The sequence below is a fragment of the Oryctolagus cuniculus genome, chromosome 1, assembly GCF_964237555.1.
Source record: "Oryctolagus cuniculus chromosome 1, mOryCun1.1, whole genome shotgun sequence".
NCBI lineage: Eukaryota > Metazoa > Chordata > Mammalia > Lagomorpha > Leporidae > Oryctolagus > Oryctolagus cuniculus.
The window spans coordinates 237,999,420-238,017,896 of NC_091432.1; the positions used below are offsets into that span (position 1 = coordinate 237,999,420).

Genomic DNA, 18,477 nt, shown 5'->3' on the forward strand with positions numbered 1-18,477 from the left:
TTAAGATGCTGATATTATATCATACCCTATCTTAATTACAGTTAAAATTACTCTTATGTGGAACTTTATTTTACTTTTTATGGAACAACCCTAACTGGAAATCAGTGTTATCAACCTGAGATCTATTAAATGGCCAATTTTCATCTAGTCTCAGGAAGACTGGCAGTGTTGCTATAAAACACCACCTTTTTTTTTTCTTAAGGCAGTATAATTTAGATTTATATTATCCAGTTACAGCTGAACCACATTAGCATAAGAGTCATTGCCCTGGCATTGTTATGTGTGAGATTGTTGCAAGTATGTCTCTTTAGATTTTAGATTGAATTTGAGCCTAGTTTTTCACCTAACAAGCACCTTAGGCTGACACCTAGTCAACAGTCAGATAGCTGGGACTGTTTCTGAAACAAACACGTGTTCAGGCAGCTGCAAGACAGGTCCCAAAGGTGACCGTGGGCCAAGGGTAAGTGTGCTGCAGGCGAGGAGCCCACTGGAGATTGTTAACTTACATTTAGGAGAATTCTAAGTGTCACTGTCCCAGGCTGAGAGACAGGCGATCTTCCTCCTTCACTCCCAGAAAAGGGGTGGAGTTAACACCACAAACCAAAGAGGAAAAGTCTAGTCTGCCTCTCTCTTCTTTCAAAGAAGCTACAGCCAGAGGGGAGGAGAATGAGGCTTAACCTTTTAGGCCTTATTCAAGCACAACAGAAGCTTGGTTTTGTAACCTGCTGATGGATTTTAGGTTATGAAAAAAATGTCAACTTTATACCATGTTTATTATTTGACAGTTTCATGGATCCAACTAGAAGTCCCAAGGTCAGAGACTCAGCTGAGCCGAGATAGTTGCTTTAACATTTTAGAGTGAATTTTATTTAATTCACACTCAGTAAACTCTTTGTGCTAGAGGAAAGGGAGGAGGGGAAGGAGAAACCACAAGAAGAACTGGACTCCGTTCCCTTATAACCCCCAGTCTGAATGCAGGCTGTGTGCTCAGCTCTCAGCCCTTTGATATGCCTGGGTGTATTTTTTCCCATTAAACCATGTATTTTTGTTTACATGTTTCCCAGTAAACCATGTACCCTTGTTCTCTGTCTTACATCAGAACTCTTTTTTTGCACAGAGGCAGTAACCTATTTTACCTGTCCTGCCAGGTGTTATTTTTTCATTTACCACTGTTTTCTTATATCAAAACTCTTTTTTTGCACGGAGACAAGAACCTGTTTCACCACCCCTGCGAACAGTGCCATGTCGCCAAAGCTCTTTGGGGTCGGGCTTCCAGCTCTGAAAGACCAACCTGACCCCATGCAGGAGGCCGTGACAGTCACTGAAGAGAGTATCTGTGAAAACTCAGCACCGGGACAGATGGGTACGAGCTTCCAGCTCTGAAAGACCAACCTGACCCCATGCAGGAGGCCGTGACAGTCACTGAAGAGAGTATCTGTGAAAACTCAGCACCGGGACAGATGGGTACGAGCTTCCAGCTCTGAAAGACCAACCTGACCCCATGCAGGAGGCCGTGACAGTCACTGAAGAGAGTATCTGTGAAAACTCAGCACCGGGACAGATGGGAACCCCAAAGAAGCCCCAAGAGCAGGGAGGACTCCACCTCCCCCAGCTTCCTGCGTCTGCCCTCCCACCTGTGGATACGCACCACACCCCAGATGTCAGGACACTCACTGGAAGCGGCTGATAGAAGTTTTCTTTACAGATCCCATGAATGCACAGAGCCAGCTTTGCTCATGCCCTGCCCCTTGCAGGGCCCTGTCCCCAGTGTGGCCCTCAAGCCACCCAGAATCTGCCTGGCTCCTTGCCAAGCTCTGCTCTGCTGGTCATAGCTGGGAGCCCTGGGGCCACCAGCCCATGCCCAGTACCTGAGTGTTAGGGTTTTGTCTCGGCGCTCCGGCATCTTACAAGATTACTAGGGCAACTCTGGGAGGTTGATCAGGCTCCCCTGCTGCCATCCGTGGCAGGTCCTCCAAACCAGGACAGATGCCTCCCTTTTTCTTCTTCTGACCTTGGGAAGGCCTCTACCACAGCTTCAGTTATGTCAGTTAGAAACAAGTCTAATCAAAAGACAGAGACCTCCACCACAATATAGCAGTCTAGCTTTCATTTGATTAACATTTGCATGGTTTATACTTTCCAGTACTGTACTTTCAACATGCCTGAGTTGTTGTATTGGGATTCAGTTTCTTACAGACAGCAGGTAGGTCAATCAACGTTTTTAAGTCCACTTTGCCAATCTTTTTATTTTAATTGATGTATTAAGACAATTTACATTTCTTACAACTATTGAAATGTTGGGCTCAAGTCTGCCGTTTTATTTTTTGTTTTCTATTTTTTCTGAGTTGTGGTTTTCTTTTTTTCTTTTGTTTTATTTTAATATCTGGGTTTTCCACCCACCTTCCTGTGTATTGCTTGAACTTCTTTCGGAATTCCGTTTTGATTTGTCTGTGTGCGTGAGTGCACTGTGGTGTGCTCTCCCAGTGGCTTGCTCCAGCATTGCATGCACGTAACTTGTCCTGGGGCCATCACTGGACTCATCCAAGGAATTACGTAAACCTCTTCTTCTTCACAGCTCTCTGCCCTTCCGTTTTACGACAAAACACCTTAAACCTCTCCTGTATGGCCATTTATGGCCAGAATAGGTAGTGGTTTTTGTTTTTGTTTTGCTTCAATTATTTTATTTTATTTTATTTTATTTTATTTTATTTTATTTTATTTTATTTTATTTATTTGAAAGAGTTACATAGAGAGGTAGAGGCAGGGAGAGAGAGAGAGGTCTTCCATCTGCCAGTTCCCTCCCCAAATGATTGCAATGGCTGGAGCTGAGCTGATCCGAAGCTGGGAGCCAGGAACTTCTTCCAGGTCTCACATGTGGGTGCAGGGGCCCACATACTTGGGCCGTCCTCCACTGCTTTCCCAGGCCATAGCAGGGAGCTGGATTGGAAGTGGAGCAGCGGGAACTTGAACCAGCACCCATATAGGATGCTGGCAGTGCAGGCGGGGGCTTCACCTGCTGTGCCACATATGTGACCCTTGTTAAAATTATCAAACAAAATTTAGAAAACCCAAAAGGGGAAAGAATGTCTATTTACCCTTTTTCTTTTCTTTCTCTTTTTCTCTTTCTCTTTCCATTGTTTTTTCTTCCTTTCCTTGGTCAGTGATTCTTTTTTGTTTCTCAGCCAGAATGACCTGGGTGCTGAAAAGGTGGGGTTGTAGGGGAGGGGGTGCTGGGGGAGGCGCCAAGCCTGCAGCAGTGGCCTCTCCCCTTTTTCCCAGGAGGGCAGGCAGGTTCTGAGGCAGGTTGGTAGCAGTGGTGGCCACCTGGTCTGCAGGCCCCTGTTGCATGTACGTCTATGTGAAGGTGTGCTCTGGAAACACAAGCTTCAGGTAGAGGTGTGATTTTGAATGTCAGTTTCAGGCTATGTCCCAGATCTTGTTGGCCAGCCTGGAACTGCCTAGGGGTTGGAAGTCACAACCTGTCCAGGGAACTCAGGACTTTCCAGGGCAGAATCTGTAAATCCTGTCCAGGCTGGCAGACACAGGAAGCCTGGAGCCTTAACAACAGCACCTCAGTCAGGGCCCAGCTCTCCTCCAGCCTTTGTCCTGCCGGGGCCTTGGCCTATGGCTTTAAACAGCCTCTGAAGCGAGGAGCAGACGCCCAGCTGGTCCCCCACTGCCAGTGCCCATTTCCTTCCAGTTCACCTCTAGCACTGGACTTACATGGGGAAAGCTGCTCTCCACCCTCTCTTAACCAAGCCTAAGGCCAGAGACCCGTAAAAACCAAGCAGCAGCTGTGGTCAGTGCTGCAGCTCACTAGGCTAATCCTCTGCCTTGTGGCGCCGGCACACCGGGTTCTAGTCCCGGTCGGGGCGCCGGATTCTGTCCCGGTTGCCCCTCTTCCAGGCCAGCTCTCTGCTGTGGCCCGGGAGTGCAGTGGAGGATGGCCCAAGTGCTTGGGCCCTGCACCCCATGGGAGACCAGGAGAAGCACCTGGCTCCTGCCATCGGATCAGCGTGGTGCGCCGGCCGCGGCGGCCATTGGAGGGTGAACCAACGGCAAAGGAAGACCTTTCTCTCTGTCTCTCTCTCTCTCTCTCACTGTCCACTCTGCCTGTCAAAAAACAAACAAACAAACAAAAAACAAACAAACAAAAAAACTAAACTAAAAAACCAAGCAGCAGCTGTGTGGTTAAATGGGACTTGGAGGAGCTCACCCTTCTGTGGGCTGTGCTATCTGGGGAGGTGGCCTTTGCTGGTCCTTCTTCTTTTTAAGATTTATTTATTTATTGGAAAGTCAGTTAATAGCAAGAGAGGGAGAGAGAGACAGACAGATAGACAGACAAAAGGAAAGGAGAGAGATCTTCCATCTACTGATTTACTCTGTAAATGAGCATAACGACCAGGGCCGAGCCAGGCCAAAGGCAGGAGCCAGGAGCTTCCTCCAGGTCTCCCACATGGGTGTAGGGGCCTGGGCACTTGGTCCATCTTCCACTGCTTTCCCAGCTACATTAGTAGGGAGCTGGATGGGAAGTGGAGCAGCTGGAACTATAACTGGTGCCCTTCCTCTGGCTGGGCTTCCGCTCTGTCTTAAGTCTCCTGCAAACTGGCTCCCATTTGGGATGCTGGCACTGCAGACGGCAGCTTAACCTGCTGCGCCAAAGCACAGGCCCCAGCTGGGCCTTCTCTGTACTCAGGTCATGCCCCAGTGCTGGTTCTGTGTTGGGTTGGGTGTATGGTGAGAACTGTCCCCATGGAGCTTGGGGGGATGCAGCGTGGAGGCTCACTGTTGCTGTGTGCCATGGTTAGGCACAGAGCTCCTGTGGGGCTACATTCGGGATGAAATGTCTCGGAGCTACCCAGGGTCACCTGACAGCCTGGGGAGGCTGTGGGTGCCCTATCCGGGGCACCCGGCAGCCTGGGGAGGCTGTGGGTGCCCTATCCGGGGCACCCGGCAGCCTGGGGAGGCCGTGGACACCCTACCCGGGGGGCATCCTGAGCAGCCTGTGGCTCGCTGGGCTCCCTGCCTTCTGGCATTGCAGGGCAGTGCCTGGGAGGGCTCAATATTCCCTCTGCCCTGGGAGCTGCAGCCTGGAGAGAGCTCTGCCAGGCAAGGGCAGGTCTGATTGTGGGTCCTGCCTGGACCCCTGGGCCTGGGCCCCTCCCTCTGGCCAGGCTCCTTCTGAGAGAGAGAACTGATATGGGCGGGGGCACTGCTTTGGCCAAGGCTGTGTGCTTTATCTACCTGTCCTCACTTCCTCTTTCCTCCTTCCAGACAAACGATGCAGCCGGCAACACGTGGAACTGGCTCTACTTCATCCCTCTCATCATCATCGGCTCCTTCTTCATGCTCAACCTGGTGCTGGGTGTGCTCTCAGGGTAAGAGGCACACAGGGCTTGTGCAGGTGCCCCTCTGTCTTCTCAGGCTAAGGGGAATGGGCAGTGGAGCTGGACCTGGTCACAGTGGGGAGGGCACCTGGTCCCATGGGTAACCCTCTGTGGAAGTGACTGCCAGCATCCTGGGCCTCTCTTGCTCTGTCCCTTTACCATCCCCCACCTCCTTACCAGTATGTTTCAAGCTCTGGCTCTGTTGTGGGGAAGGGCTGCTGCCGTGTCTCCCCTGGTGTGGTCTGTGCCGTGTGTCCCCTGGTGTGGTCTGTGTCGTGTCTCACCTGTGTGGTCTGTGCTGTTTCCCCTGGTGTGGTCTGTGCTGTGTCTCCCCTAGTGTGGTCTGTGCTGTGTCTCCCCTGGTATGGTCTGTGCCTTCTCTCATCTGGTGTTGTCTGTGCCCTGTCTCCCCTGGTGTGATCTATGCCATTTGTCCCCTAGTGTGGTCTGTGCCATGTGTCCCCTGGTGTGGTCTGTGCCGTGTTTCCCCTGGTGTGATCTGTGCCGTGTGTCCCCTGGTGTGGTCTGTGCCGTGCATCCCCTGGTGTGGTCCGTGCGGTGTTCCCCCCTGGTGTGGTCTGTGCCATGTTTCCCCTGGTGTGGTCCGTGTGGTGTTCCCCCCTGGTGTGATCTGTGCCGTGCGTCCCCTGGTGTGATCTGCGCCGTGTGTCCCCTGGTGTGGTCCGTGCGGTGTTCCCCACTGGTGTGGTCTGTGTGGTGTTCCCCCCTGGTGTGATCTGTGCCGTGTGTCCCCTGGTGTGATCTGCGCCGTGTGTCCCCTGGTGTGGTCCGTGCGGTGTTCCCCACTGGTGTGGTCTGTGTGGTGTTCCCCCCTGGTGTGATCTGTGCCGTGTTTCCCCTGGTGTGGTCCGTGTGGTATTCCCCCCTGGTATGGTCTGTGTGGTGTTCCCCCCTGGTGTGACCTGTGCCATGTTTCCCCTGGTGTGATCTGTGCCGTGTGTCCCCTGGTGTGGTTTGTGCCGTGTCTCCCCTGATGTGGTTGTGCCCTGTCTCACTTTGTGTGGTCTCTGCCATGTGTCCCCCTGGTGTGGTCTGTGCTGTGTCTCACCTGGCATTGTCTTTGCCCTGTCTGTCCTGGTGTGATCTGTGCCGTGTGTCCCTGGTGTAGTCTGTTTTGGGGCTTCCAGGTAGCCTCAATGAGTACAGAGCCTCTCTGTCACAGTGGCCACACATGTGGCCTCTGTGTCTCAGCTGCAGCCTGGACCCCTGTCATTGCCCTCTCCTCTCTGATTGCCTCTTTGTGTGAGCTCCTCCAGGAGAAGACACAAAGGGCACAGGGCTGGGAGTCTCTCCTGGGCAGAGGTGTTTCCTAACCTCTCACTGGAGTGAGAAGAGACAGGCTTCCATGGCCTGCTCTGAGGCCGCCGCCCTTGCCTAGGGAAGGAGGTGGAGGGTGTTGGGCCTGGCCTGTCTCTGTGCCCCAGCCAAGCATCAGACTCCGTAAAAGGTGGGAAGAAAAAATCTCATTATTCCACCCTCGAGACTGCTGCTCAGGTCTAGGACTCTGGACGCGGGGTGGGAAGAGTCTGGTGGACTCCAGAGGCAGCTGACCCGCAAGCCTGAGCAGCAGGCATGCAGACAGACGGCAGCCAGGGGCTCTGGCTCGGAGACGCATCCTTAGCCGCGGTCCTCTGCCTTGAGGACGGGGTTGGTTGTCTCCTCAGGTCGTTCTTAGCACCTCCACAGGGGCCACAGAAGCCCGCAGCACAGGGGCCAGTCTGGTGGGGAAGCCAGGGAAAGCTGGGGCTCCAAGAGGGCACCTGGGTAAGGGGTTTCTCAGGTGAGAGCCAGAGAGGGTCTAGGAATGAGCCAGGCTGAGAAAGCTGGGGCAGGGTCCACAGAGCAGAGGGTGGCACATGGGCTGCGAGGCTAAGGGTACAGTGCAGAAAGAGAGCTCAGAGACCAGCGGGCACTGGCAGCGACCAGGCTTCTGGGGAGTGTGGGCTTTGTGCTGAGCATACTGCACTGTGGGAGAGTGGAGGGAACACCAGGGGTTTCTGGGACAGAGCAGCACGTGCCTCCTCCTGTGCCGAGCATACAGGCAGGGCTGGAGGTGGGAGGGGAGGCAGAGGGCAGAGCTATGTATGTGGAGGGGCGATGCATCTTCCCAGCTGCTTTCCCACCTGTAGGCTCTCTGCCCTCTGGGAGAGGGAATGGGGGTGATTTCCTGGTTAGCCCAGCTGAGCCCTCCCTCAGGTGTCCAGTCCCAGCAGAGGGACCCCTGGGCTCTCTTCTGGTCCTGAGAGCCAGGGCCGGCACTCCTGTGCATGCTCTGCCTGGGGTGGATGCTGGTTCTGGGAGCTGGTCCAGCCTCGGTGTGGTCATGTCTGTCAGGAACTGCAGGAGGGAGCTGCTCGGAGCTGATTCAGTCTCATTCTTCCTCCTTTCTGGGGCTCTTGTCCTCCTGGCATCCCAGAGAAGTGGAGCTGTTGGTTCCCCTTATGGCCCTTCTCATCCTGTGAGGACAGGGCGAGCGGGTGGATGGGCCCTGCTGCTAGCCCTGTGGTAGGGACTGGACACCATTGTTAGTTTCTGTCGGCAGCACTCCTGACAGCTACAGCCGTATCATTACTCCCTGTCTCAGGGTGTGGCCAAGAGGCCACCGTGGACTCTGCCTGCCTTTACATTTGGGAGTGGGATGCCCAGATAGGAGGGTGGCAGGCCTGGGTGGGACGCTGGCCTGTCTTATTGCCTGGACACATTGGCCAGAGGCTTAGCGTCTGTCCTTATCAGACCCATGCACTCTCTCTCACTGTGGCTGTGTGTGTCAGGAGTCAGGACTGCCATAACACCACACCCAGCCGAGAAGCTTCTCTGCAGATACACGCATGCACGGTGTGGGAATGCCTTTCTTCTGGCTGGGAGGTTGGGGCTGGACATGGGTGTGCTGGACAGCAGATAGCAGGGCAGTCCTGGCCCATGGGGGTACTTGCCTAGGCCCGTGGTAGGTGGGGGTTTGAGCCATCTCTGCCCTCTCGAATGCTCCCTCTGTGCACCAAGGAGATGTCTCTGTGAGCTGCAGGTTGTCTTGGGGAGCAAGGAGCTTAGTAGGAGCTGAGCAGCGCCCTCCTTGTGCTCAGTTTAGAAGAGCTGGAGTTTCCTGCCCTGGCCTTTTGCTAGTGCCCCTTCCCCTGGGGGTGGCACACCTCTGGGCTGTGGTCTCCTGATGACTTACTTGTCCATCCCCGGCACCTCCAGAGAGTTTGCTAAGGAGCGCGAGAGAGTGGAGAACCGCCGCGCCTTCCTGAAGCTCCGGCGGCAGCAGCAGATTGAGCGGGAGCTCAACGGGTACCTGGAGTGGATCTTCAAGGCTGGTGAGAGCCAGTAGGAGTGGGCTGCCCAGCTCCTGGCCCCAAGCCCCTTCTGCAGCCAGCTGGGGTCCCCTGCTTTGCATGGAGTTTGATGGAGGGAAGTTGAGGCTCTAAAGGTTTCTCTGCGACTACCCAGGGGCCTGGCCCCAGGCAACCACATGGCTCCGAGGACCTGGCTTCTCTAATGGGGGATTAAAAGCCAAGGCACAGCTGAAGCTGGGCTCTGCCATTTGGATTCAAGTACTGTGCCCTTGACCTGCCCTTGACCTGGGTCTCTCCCTGGTCCAGGCGCTATCTGCCAGGTGGGGTACTTGTTCCTGCCTCGTGAGGCTTCACAAGGACTCCCCTGAGAGGCAGCCACCTGTGGGGCAGGGTCAGGTGTTGCTGGGGACACAAGACAGACTTGAGGCAGCTGGGCCCTGTCTGTGGACCGTGGTCTGGGTCAGGCCCTGCTGTGTCCTGGAAGTATAAGGGCTAAGAAGGCCATGGCAGGGTCTTCTGCTGGGGCTGGGAGGGCTCTGACCAAGGCTATTTCCCCTTGCAGAGGAAGTCATGCTGGCTGAGGAGGACAGGAACGCAGAGGAGAAGTCCCCTCTGGATGGTAGGTGGCTCTGGTTGCCCTCCTGGTGTTGGGAGAGCGCAGCTGGCTGGTGGACCGTGGTGTGTTCCCTGGGCTTGGTGCCTGCACCTCTGTCACGTGATAGACCTGAGGCTGAAGTCTGACGTCATCACCTGAGCAGGTTCTGTGGATGGTGCTGCTTCTGCAGTCTTAAAGCTGCAGGTTGAAACCACACTGTGTCCCAGGGCGTGGGCTGCTGCTCCCAAGGGCCATGGGAAGACCCTGGGACCACCAGGGGCCACTGAGGCTGGGGTGAGGCCATAGCAGCAGGAAGGCCCTCTCTCCACACCCACTGCTCAGGTGAGCGCCAGGCAGCAGGGCCACAGCTGCTGCCACTCGGTGGCCCCCATGCTCTGAGCAGCTCTGCACTGAGCCCTTGGCAGCCCTGCCTTGCTCCAGATGGCTGCTCCTGGTCTCCCTGGTGGCCAGGCCTCTCCACTGACCTCACTGTGGAAGGAAGGGAAAGTGACCACCCACCTTCAGAACTTCCTTGTTCTTTGTGCTGGGACTGAGGGGTCCCAGGGCTGGGGACATCCTGCCTCATCCTCAGCGCAGACAGAGGCCAGGGGTGGCCACTTGTGGGGAGGCTAAGCCCACGCAGGTCACTCACAGCGTCCCCCGCTCTGCTTAAAGCAGTGTTGAAGAGAGCAGCTGCCAAGAAGAGCAGAAGCGACCTGATCCAGGCCGAGGAGGGGGAGGGCCGGCTCACAGGCCTCTGTGCTCCCGGTGAGTACCCTTGGCTTTGCGTGGCCTGGCCCTGGACCCAGTGTGCACTGGCCCTCCCGACGCCAGCTGCAGCAGGGCTGTCTTCGTGCCCCAGTGCCTGCTCCTTCATCTCATGGGCCTTGCTGTCTCCCACAGGGGCATACAGCCCTGGTCATATCTGGAGGCCAGACCTTTACACAGTCCTGTAAGGGGCAGAGGTTTCTGGCCACGTCCCCCACCTTCCCTGGGCTATGCCTTGGAGGCCCTCACCTCATCCCCTGCTTCCCCCTCTGTGAAAAGGAAATCCTGGGGAATTTACCCCCACAGCTGTTTAGTCCCCTTAGCACCTGAGTGTCCAGGTTGTCCTCCACCATGGCCTGTTCCTCAGCCTATGTCTCAGCTGGGTGGGGGAGGCATGGACACTGGGCAGACCATGTTCATGTCAAGGTCCTGGGTCCAATCCAATCTTTTTTTTCTTTTAAAGATTTATTTATTTATTTGAAAGTCAGAGTTACAGAGAGAGAGAAGGAGAGGCAGAGAGGGAGAGCTCTTCCATCCACTGGTTCACTCCCCAGTTGGCTGCAATGGCTGGAGTTGGGCCTATCTGAAGCCAGGAGCCAGGAACTTCCTCTGGGTCTCCCATGCAGGTGCAGGGGCCAAGGAGTTGGGACATCTTCCACTGCTTTCCCGGGTCATTAGCAGAGAGCTGGATTGGAAGTGGAGCAGCCAGGACTTGAACCAGTGCCCTTATGGGGTGCTGGCACTGCAGGTGGTGGCTTTACCTGCTACATCATAGTACCAGCCCCTCCAATGCAGTCTTGAATTCCTTACTGTCCTAAAGATCTGTTTCCTGTTAACATTGTTTCATTGATGAGACAGCACACTGTAATGAAGCCACATACACAGCACTCTGCCTTGAACATGCCCAAATATGGGTACACACATGCACCCCCCCACACCACACTCCCCACGTACATGCATGCACACAGACCCCCTACATCCTCCTGTGTACATATATGTGCCTGCACTCCCCTACATGTGCATACACAGGCACACATATCCCCACACCTCCAAGCCCCTCATGTAGCACACACCTACACATGCAACATACCTACACACACATGCATGCACACACAGACTCCCCACATCCCCCCACGTACAAACATGCTCCTGTGCTATCCCCAACTGATGTACATGCACACCTGGTGTTGTGGGGTGCATGGATTGAAACACAGCAAGACTTTTGAAGTCAGATTAGGAGTCTGTCTTAGCCAGCTGGCGACTGCCTTCTCACAGAGCAGGTCTGGAGAAGACAGCCCTGAGTTGCAGGGGTGGGGGCTTTTTAAAGGCAGAACCTAATTTTATCAGACATTTGATTATGCATGTGAGCCTGTGCGAGCAGAAAGCAGGCATACAGAAGCAAGAAGCAGTTAGCTAATTCGCCAGGTTTTTTTGTAACCTTGACGCCACCTGTGCTTTCCTGTGTCTGCAGCCGGGAGTAGACAGGAGAAACCACAGTCTAGTGGCCTTGGCCATTATCAAGCAAGCAGAGGTACAGAAGCTAGAAATGGGCCAGTTACAAACTAACATTTAATTTTATGAAGAATAGGCCTTGTTTTAAAACAACCAAGCAAAATAACCTATCGAACTTTGAGTCCCTTGTCATACCGGCACCCCCTACATGGACACACAGGCACACACAGCATACACAAACATACACGCATGCTTTTGGGCTTCTCAGAGTTTCCAGTGACAGTGCAAGAAGATGTTTGTCCCTGGCCCCAGTGGACGCTGCCTGTCATTCTTGTCTCACTCTCTGCCTCTTCCAAAGTCTGTTTCCCATCAGATTTGTTCCGTGGCATGTCCTGATACCTCATCCACTTTTCTGTGCAGTCATTCATATTGGTCTTGTCAATCACAAGAGGCCGGTATATTTTATAGATTTGAGTCCTTTGTCACCTCAGTGGAATTTTAAAAAATTTTTCCTATGAGTGTTCTCCTGTTTCTGTTTCACATAGAATTTTTGTCCTGATTTTGTGAGGTGAGTTAAAGAGCTTTAAAAAGTCTTTTTCAATGGCCTGGTCTTTGTAAGTAAAATGAAACTATGACTCCATAGAATCCAAGAAAAAAAGAATATGGGCCAGTTTTGTAATCTATGCTTTGTCAGGAAATATTCCATTTTCTCTGAGTATTCAAACATTTTTTTGAGCTGTGTGTAGTATTCTCTTAAAAACTCTTCTGTATTCCGTCATTTCTGTGTTCATTCACTCAACAAATGTGTATTAAGTGGCAGTGACTGAATTGCTTGAAGCACTGAAGCTACAACTTTGAACTAAGCAATGAAGGTCCTTTAGCTTCTGGAGTTTCTATTCCAGTGGAAGCATCAGACAGCAAATTAGGTACACTGATACAAAATGTGTCCCAACACTAGGTGCCCAGGGCCTGCAGGTGCTGGCCTTGCACACCGAATGGCCAGGGATGGCTAAGGAAAAAGACTGCCCCTCAGTGGAGAGCTAGAGGAAGTGGGAACCCAGCCAGTGGGACGCCTGGGAGAGAGACCCACGGCAGGAATATGCCTGGCAGGTGTGACCTGGGGCAGCAGGAGGGGACAGAGAGCTGTGGTGGGCTGGGTCCAGGCAAGGATTCCAGGTGGCCCTGGCTGCGTTCAGAAGGCCAGAGCAGAGGCTGCTGAAAGACCCAGGACAGTGGTGTGCACTTGGAGGTAGCAGGGAAGGTGATGTGAAAGGGTTGCATTGTGGGTATACTTTGAAGATTTGCTGATCAGTTAGCTGGACATGGGTTAGAGAAAGAGAGGGACATTAGGACCACATCATAGATTTTGGTCTGAGCATCCAGGACAGAGAAGATCTGCCTGGGAATACTGGACTGCAGGGAGGAGTGATTGTGGGCACTGATGCCTAGGTCCAGCATGGGGCCTGGGATGGGTGCAGGAGACCCAGTGGGAGCCAGGTCCAGCATGGGGTGTGAGGGGCCTGGGATGGGTGCAGGAGACCCAGCAGGAGCCAGGTCCAGCGTGGGGAGTGTGGGACCTGGGATGGGTGCAGGAGACCCAGTGGGAGCCAGGTCCAGCATGGGGCATGAGGGGCCTGTGATGGGTGCAGGAGACCCAGCAGGAACCAGGTCCAGCGTGGGGAGTGTGGGGCCTGGGATGGGTGCAGGAGACCCAGTAGGAGCCAGGTCCAGTGTGGGTGTGCAGGTGCAGGGGCCCAAGGACTCAGATCATCTATAGCTTCTCAGGCACATTAGCAGGGAGCTGCATTGGAATAGCTGTGACTCAAAGCTGTGCTCTCGCAAGGGATACCAGTGCTTCAGCTCACTGCCCTACAGTGCTCTCCCCAAGAGTGTGCTTCTTAATTTACAGGAACTGTTAAGACATTTTAATCATCATCTTATCTCTAATTTTATCAGAGAGTAATTGCGAATTGTGGCCTTTTCGAGTTCAAATTACTTCATGGCTGATTGTAGGAGTCTTGTCAGCATCAGCAAAGCAGTTCATCCCAGTAGTTGAGACCCCGCGTTGTGAGTGCCTGTGTTCTGGTCAGATGAGTGTCTGCTTCCTGCCTGCTGGAGCGTTCAGCTTTAACAGGTGCCTGAACATTGACCCTTCACTGTAGTTGATGGATTCCTCATGTGCTTTTAGTGACCTTTGTGTGTGTAGCCATTTGACCAATAGAAAATGGGTGACTGTGTGTCTTCCTCACAGACTGTGGGTCACTCAGCACACAACACCTCCTGTGTGTCCCTGCTTCCTCCCCTGGACGGCACTGCCGTCTGACACAAATGCCGCTCCTGCTGCTGCTCCCTGCCCTCGCTGGTTTTTGTTTTCAGCTTGTGTTAGCCTGGTACCTTTCCTTCCCTCTAGTTCAGCTTTTCTGCGTCATTGTAGTGTTTCTGTAGATTGTGGTGACTGTCCTTTTCCTAAGCCTGTGTAATGGTCTCCCTTTCTGATGGGAGCAACTTTGCAGGTGACAGGTCTCCACAGTGCTCGCAGAAAAGTGTGTGTTATGAGAAAACTAGACATGGGCTTCAGAAGTTTTTTTGCTAAAGATCTTTATCTTTTGATTCTATTTTCCATGAACTTAAAAAAAAGGATTTCTGTATTTATTTGAAAGACAGAGGGAGAGAGAGAGAGAGGGAGGGAGGGAGGGAGGGAGGGGGAGAGAGAGAGAGAGAGATCTTCTATCTGTTGGTTGGTTCACTTGCCCAAATGCCCCCAACAGCCTGGGCTGGGCCAGGCCTACATCAGGAGTCAGGAGCTCCATCAGGGTCTCCCGTGTGGGTGCAGGGTCCAAGTGTGTGAACCATCTCCTGGCAAAGGCTTTCTTTTTTTTTCTTTTTCTTTTTTTTTAAAAGATTTATTTATTTGAAAGGCTCAGCAGGAATGGTCTGTTTTCTTCCATGGGTATGACATGAGTGCCAGGGATTGGCCCTGGCACATACAGCACAGCCATGACTCCTGCACGCACTGGGACAGCCATGTACTCCTGCATATACAGGGACAGTTGTGCACTCCTGCACATACAGGGATAGCCATGCACTCCTGCACACACAGGGAGAGCCGTGCACTCCTGCACACACGGGAACAGCTGTGCACTCCTGCACACACGGGGACAGCCATACACTCCTGCACACTCAGGGACAGCCGTGCACTCCTGCATATACAGGGACAGTCGTGCACTCCTGCACACACAGGGACAGCCGTGCACTCCTGCACACACAGGGACAGCCGTGCACTCCTGCACACTCAGGGACAGCCGTGCACTCCTGCACACACAGCACTGCCATGCACTCCTGCACACACAGGGACAGCCATGGACTCTTGCACACACAGGGACAGCCGTGCACTCCTGCACACACAGCACAGCCGTGCATTCCTGCACACACAGAGATAGCCAGTGCAGACACATGGATCCCCAGAGCCTGTAAGCACTCAGAGATTCACCTGGGCTTCTTCTTCCCTTGTCTGGGAAACTGGAGTGAGGCCCGGTCAAGGGAGTGACAGGGATAACTGGCACCATTGCTGCGACTGTTGAGGCTGGGGGCTAGTGTCCCGGAGGGTGTCTGGGCAAGTGGGTGTCTTGGGCTCCCCAGTGAGTGTGTCCGTGGGTGTGTCCGTGGGTAGGCGCTCCAGAGGCAGGTGTCTCCCTGGAGGGCGTGTCCACAGGCTCGTGCATGTCCTGGGCCTCAGCTAGCTCCTGTCTCCCAGGTTCCCCGTTCGCCCGTGCCAGCCTGAAAAGCGGGAAGACGGAGAGCTCGTCGTACTTCCGGAGGAAGGAGAAGATGTTCCGCTTCTTCATCCGGCGCATGGTGAAGGCACAGAGCTTCTACTGGACGGTGCTGTGTGTGGTGGCACTGAACACACTGTGCGTGGCCATGGTGCACTACAACCAGCCGCAGCGGCTCACCACGGCATTGTGTACGTCAGGGGCCTAGGGTCCCGCCAGACCCACCCTCAGAGTGTGAATGAGGGGAGGGCTTCTGCGTGTCCCGGGGGTGGCAGGAGCAAGCCAGGCTAGACAAACTTGTGTCTTCAGACCCGTAGGCCCTGGCCCTTGGAGACCGCCATCCTGTGAGACTGCTCCTGAGGAAAGAGGGTCCTGGTGTCGCGCACCCCCAGGGCTATCCTGGTTGATTCCTTTTTCTTTACAATTCACTGGATCTGGGGGTGCCTGTGTGCAGTGCTGATTCGCTGTCCCATGTCCAGAAGCCCCAGTCGGGGATCCCAGCCACCCACGTCCAGGGAACAGGACTGAGATTTCCAGGCTGACCCTTCCTCTCCTGGGGCTGCTGGCCACGTGGGACTGTGAGTCTTGGTGAGCAGTCTTGACCCCTCGCAGAGCGCTGTAAGCACGACCACGGCCCCTGCCTCTGTTTCCTGTGCTGCAGACTGCACTTGAGGCTTTGCATTCTCTAGGGGTCAGCTGCGCTCGCCCTCTTGCTGCCAGGGAATGGCACCTGCTTTGGGCTCCTACAAAGCCCTCACTCTCCCATTGAGAGCCGTGGGGCCCTAAAACTGCTCCACACACCTAAGAGCCATTTCTGGCTGTGGAGGAGAAGCTCCCTGGCTCTCAGTGCTAGCCACCTGGTTGGCATCCCCTGACCACTGAGCCCGAGTGCTGTGTGCAGGATTCCCCTGGAGCAAGCGCCTCCCTCGCCCCTCTCAGTTCTTTATTCCTGTCCTGGGCTGAGATCTCAGAACTTGGGGAGCTCATCCTGGGAGGGGCCCAGAAGTCTGGTGTTCTATGGTCTGGCCAGAGGCCTCGCTCTAACCCTCTCTTTTCTGGCTTCTCCTAGACTTTGCAGAGTTTGTTTTCCTGGGTCTCTTCCTCACAGAGATGTCCCTGAAGATGTATGGCCTGGGGCCCAGGAGCTACTTCCGGTCCTCCTTCAACTGTTTTGACTTTGGGGTGAGTGGGTGCCTGCTGGGATGCCCTGGGGGGACAGCATTCTCAATATGCTCTTGTCTGACCATACAGTGCCACCCACCATGTGTACCCAGCGTGGGCTGGGCTCTGTGATCTTGTGTGGGTGCAGAGGCTGGAGAGGGAGGCCTGCCCTGGCTGTGCCCGACAGAGGGGGGCGTCAGCCGCTATTGCTCCCCACATGCAGGTAGTCATCTTTTCCCTGTGACCCCTACCTGTAGCCCCTCAGGATCTGCAGTAGGCTCGATAGTTCCCTCTGTGCTGGGCCCTTGCTGGCCTCTGGGGGGCTCATTCTCTCCCCAACAGAGCTCAGGGCCACTGTGGTCCTGGTTCCCCAACCATCCTACAGATCTGGTCTTGAGCAGGCTTGGGTCTATGCCCCAGTGCTTTGAGGAATAGTGCTGGGCCATGGTGCCAGGCCACAGTGGCCTGCCCCTCCTGTGATCCTGGCCTGATCCCTTCATCAGCCTCGGCAGGACAAGGAAGCTGCTGCGTTGAGTAGGAAGTGCCCATGGCTAGCTGTGAGAGTTGAGACCAGAATGCAGGGCAGGGTCAGCACAAAAAGCATCTCCCCGAGACCCAGCAGAGGCTGTGGGACACTTGCCTGGGGTCTGTGGCCCTGTCAGCACCTGCTGGAGGCTCCAAGTGATGAGGGGAGGTTCACAGTCCTTGGGAGAGACTTGGATATCAGCTGAGTTTGCAGTGGCCAAGGACTCAGCCAAAATTTCAGCTTGAAAATTTGGCTTAATTTGAAATGTTCTCATGGTGGCACCGCACTTCTGTTAAGCTCTCATAACTCTCCCTTTGTAGATGAGTTATTGAAGACAGCTCCCTGGAGTCTCACCTCATTCCAGCTCAGCTCAGAGCTCAGCATTTAAGTCAGGTGCAGGTGTGGACGTAGCTCTTTAAGTATGGCTCCTTCACTCTATTGCCTTAAGAAGCTAGAGAAACAAGTTATCTTCCCCACAACCAATATACAGTCATGGATAATGCTGTCAGCATTCCTGTTTCTCAAGGGGACAGTGGGAACCACAGGAGACCCACTGGGCCACAACAGTTCTGAAATCCAGCTCAACAGATGTTGGGAATTCTTTAACTAGCTCCTCTGGCCTGGGAAGCCTCCTGGGCTCTTGGTTCTGCCCCCGGGTTGCTGTCCTTTGTCTTCAGCTGGGCACATTTCCCAGCCTGCTTCCTACCAGGAGAGTTTTGGGAATGGGGACACCTCTTTTTGTTTGGTGTTGTCCTGGTCCCCTTCAGTGCAAGCTGTAATGTCTGCGTGTCTGTGAGAACTTTGTAGATGTCTTGTGATCTGCTTGGGGTTGAGCCCTGCTCTGCCTGTGTCCTGTTGTGGTGTCTGAGGGCTGACACCTGCCTGCTTCACTGACAGGCTCTGTGAGGGATGCTGTCTGTCTCTTTGAAGTGTGACAGGCACCGTGTTTGCGAGTAAAAGTCACCATCTTGACCTCGGTCTCATCTTTCGACCATGCCATTTCATGTGCCACCTGGAAAGGGTGAGCATTTTCAAAACAAGCATACCCTGGCCTTTTGCTGATGGTGTGTTAGCTGTTTAGCTGTCGCTTCTCCCTGTGAGGTGGCGCCTTTCAGTGCTTGGTATAGAAGTCTGCGGTGGATTTCCTAGTTCATGACACATTGTCTACGTTTCACGCGACTGCAGGCAGCATCATGGCCACACCTCCTGGATGATCACTGCAGGACCCCATCCTCAGGCACCAGTCAGATTCTCCCTCTCTGAAGGGGAATGCCCAGCATTCTCTGAGCTGTGTGTTCAGGAGGCATTAAGGTCTCTCGGATTTGCTACTCAAGGCCCATTCTCTGGCTTTTATTACAGCAGTGTTCACTTCTGTTTCCACAATCTGCATTGATTTGTCTTTTTGAGGAACAAATTATCCCAACACTTTGTGGTTAAACCAGAAAACATTTGAGTGTTTCTGTGAGTGAGGGATCAGGATGTGATACCTGGGGTGCTCAGA

General features: G+C 54.0%; 1 protein-coding gene across 12 annotated transcripts in view; it reads left to right on the top strand.

Annotated features, from left to right (window-relative positions):
* CACNA1B (calcium voltage-gated channel subunit alpha1 B) overlaps window positions 1-18,477 on the top strand; it is a 207,497-nt gene that overhangs the window by 54,433 nt on the left and 134,587 nt on the right. For 9 of the 12 annotated variants that reach the window (XM_070068094.1, XM_070068043.1, XM_070068298.1 and 6 more), the window contains 6 exon segments: window positions 5,275-5,378; window positions 8,607-8,722; window positions 9,264-9,320; window positions 9,972-10,064; window positions 15,271-15,480; window positions 16,359-16,471. In XM_070068094.1, coding sequence (XP_069924195.1) covers window positions 5,275-5,378; window positions 8,607-8,722; window positions 9,264-9,320; window positions 9,972-10,064; window positions 15,271-15,480; window positions 16,359-16,471 — 693 coding nt within the window. 12 annotated transcript variants of the gene reach the window in all.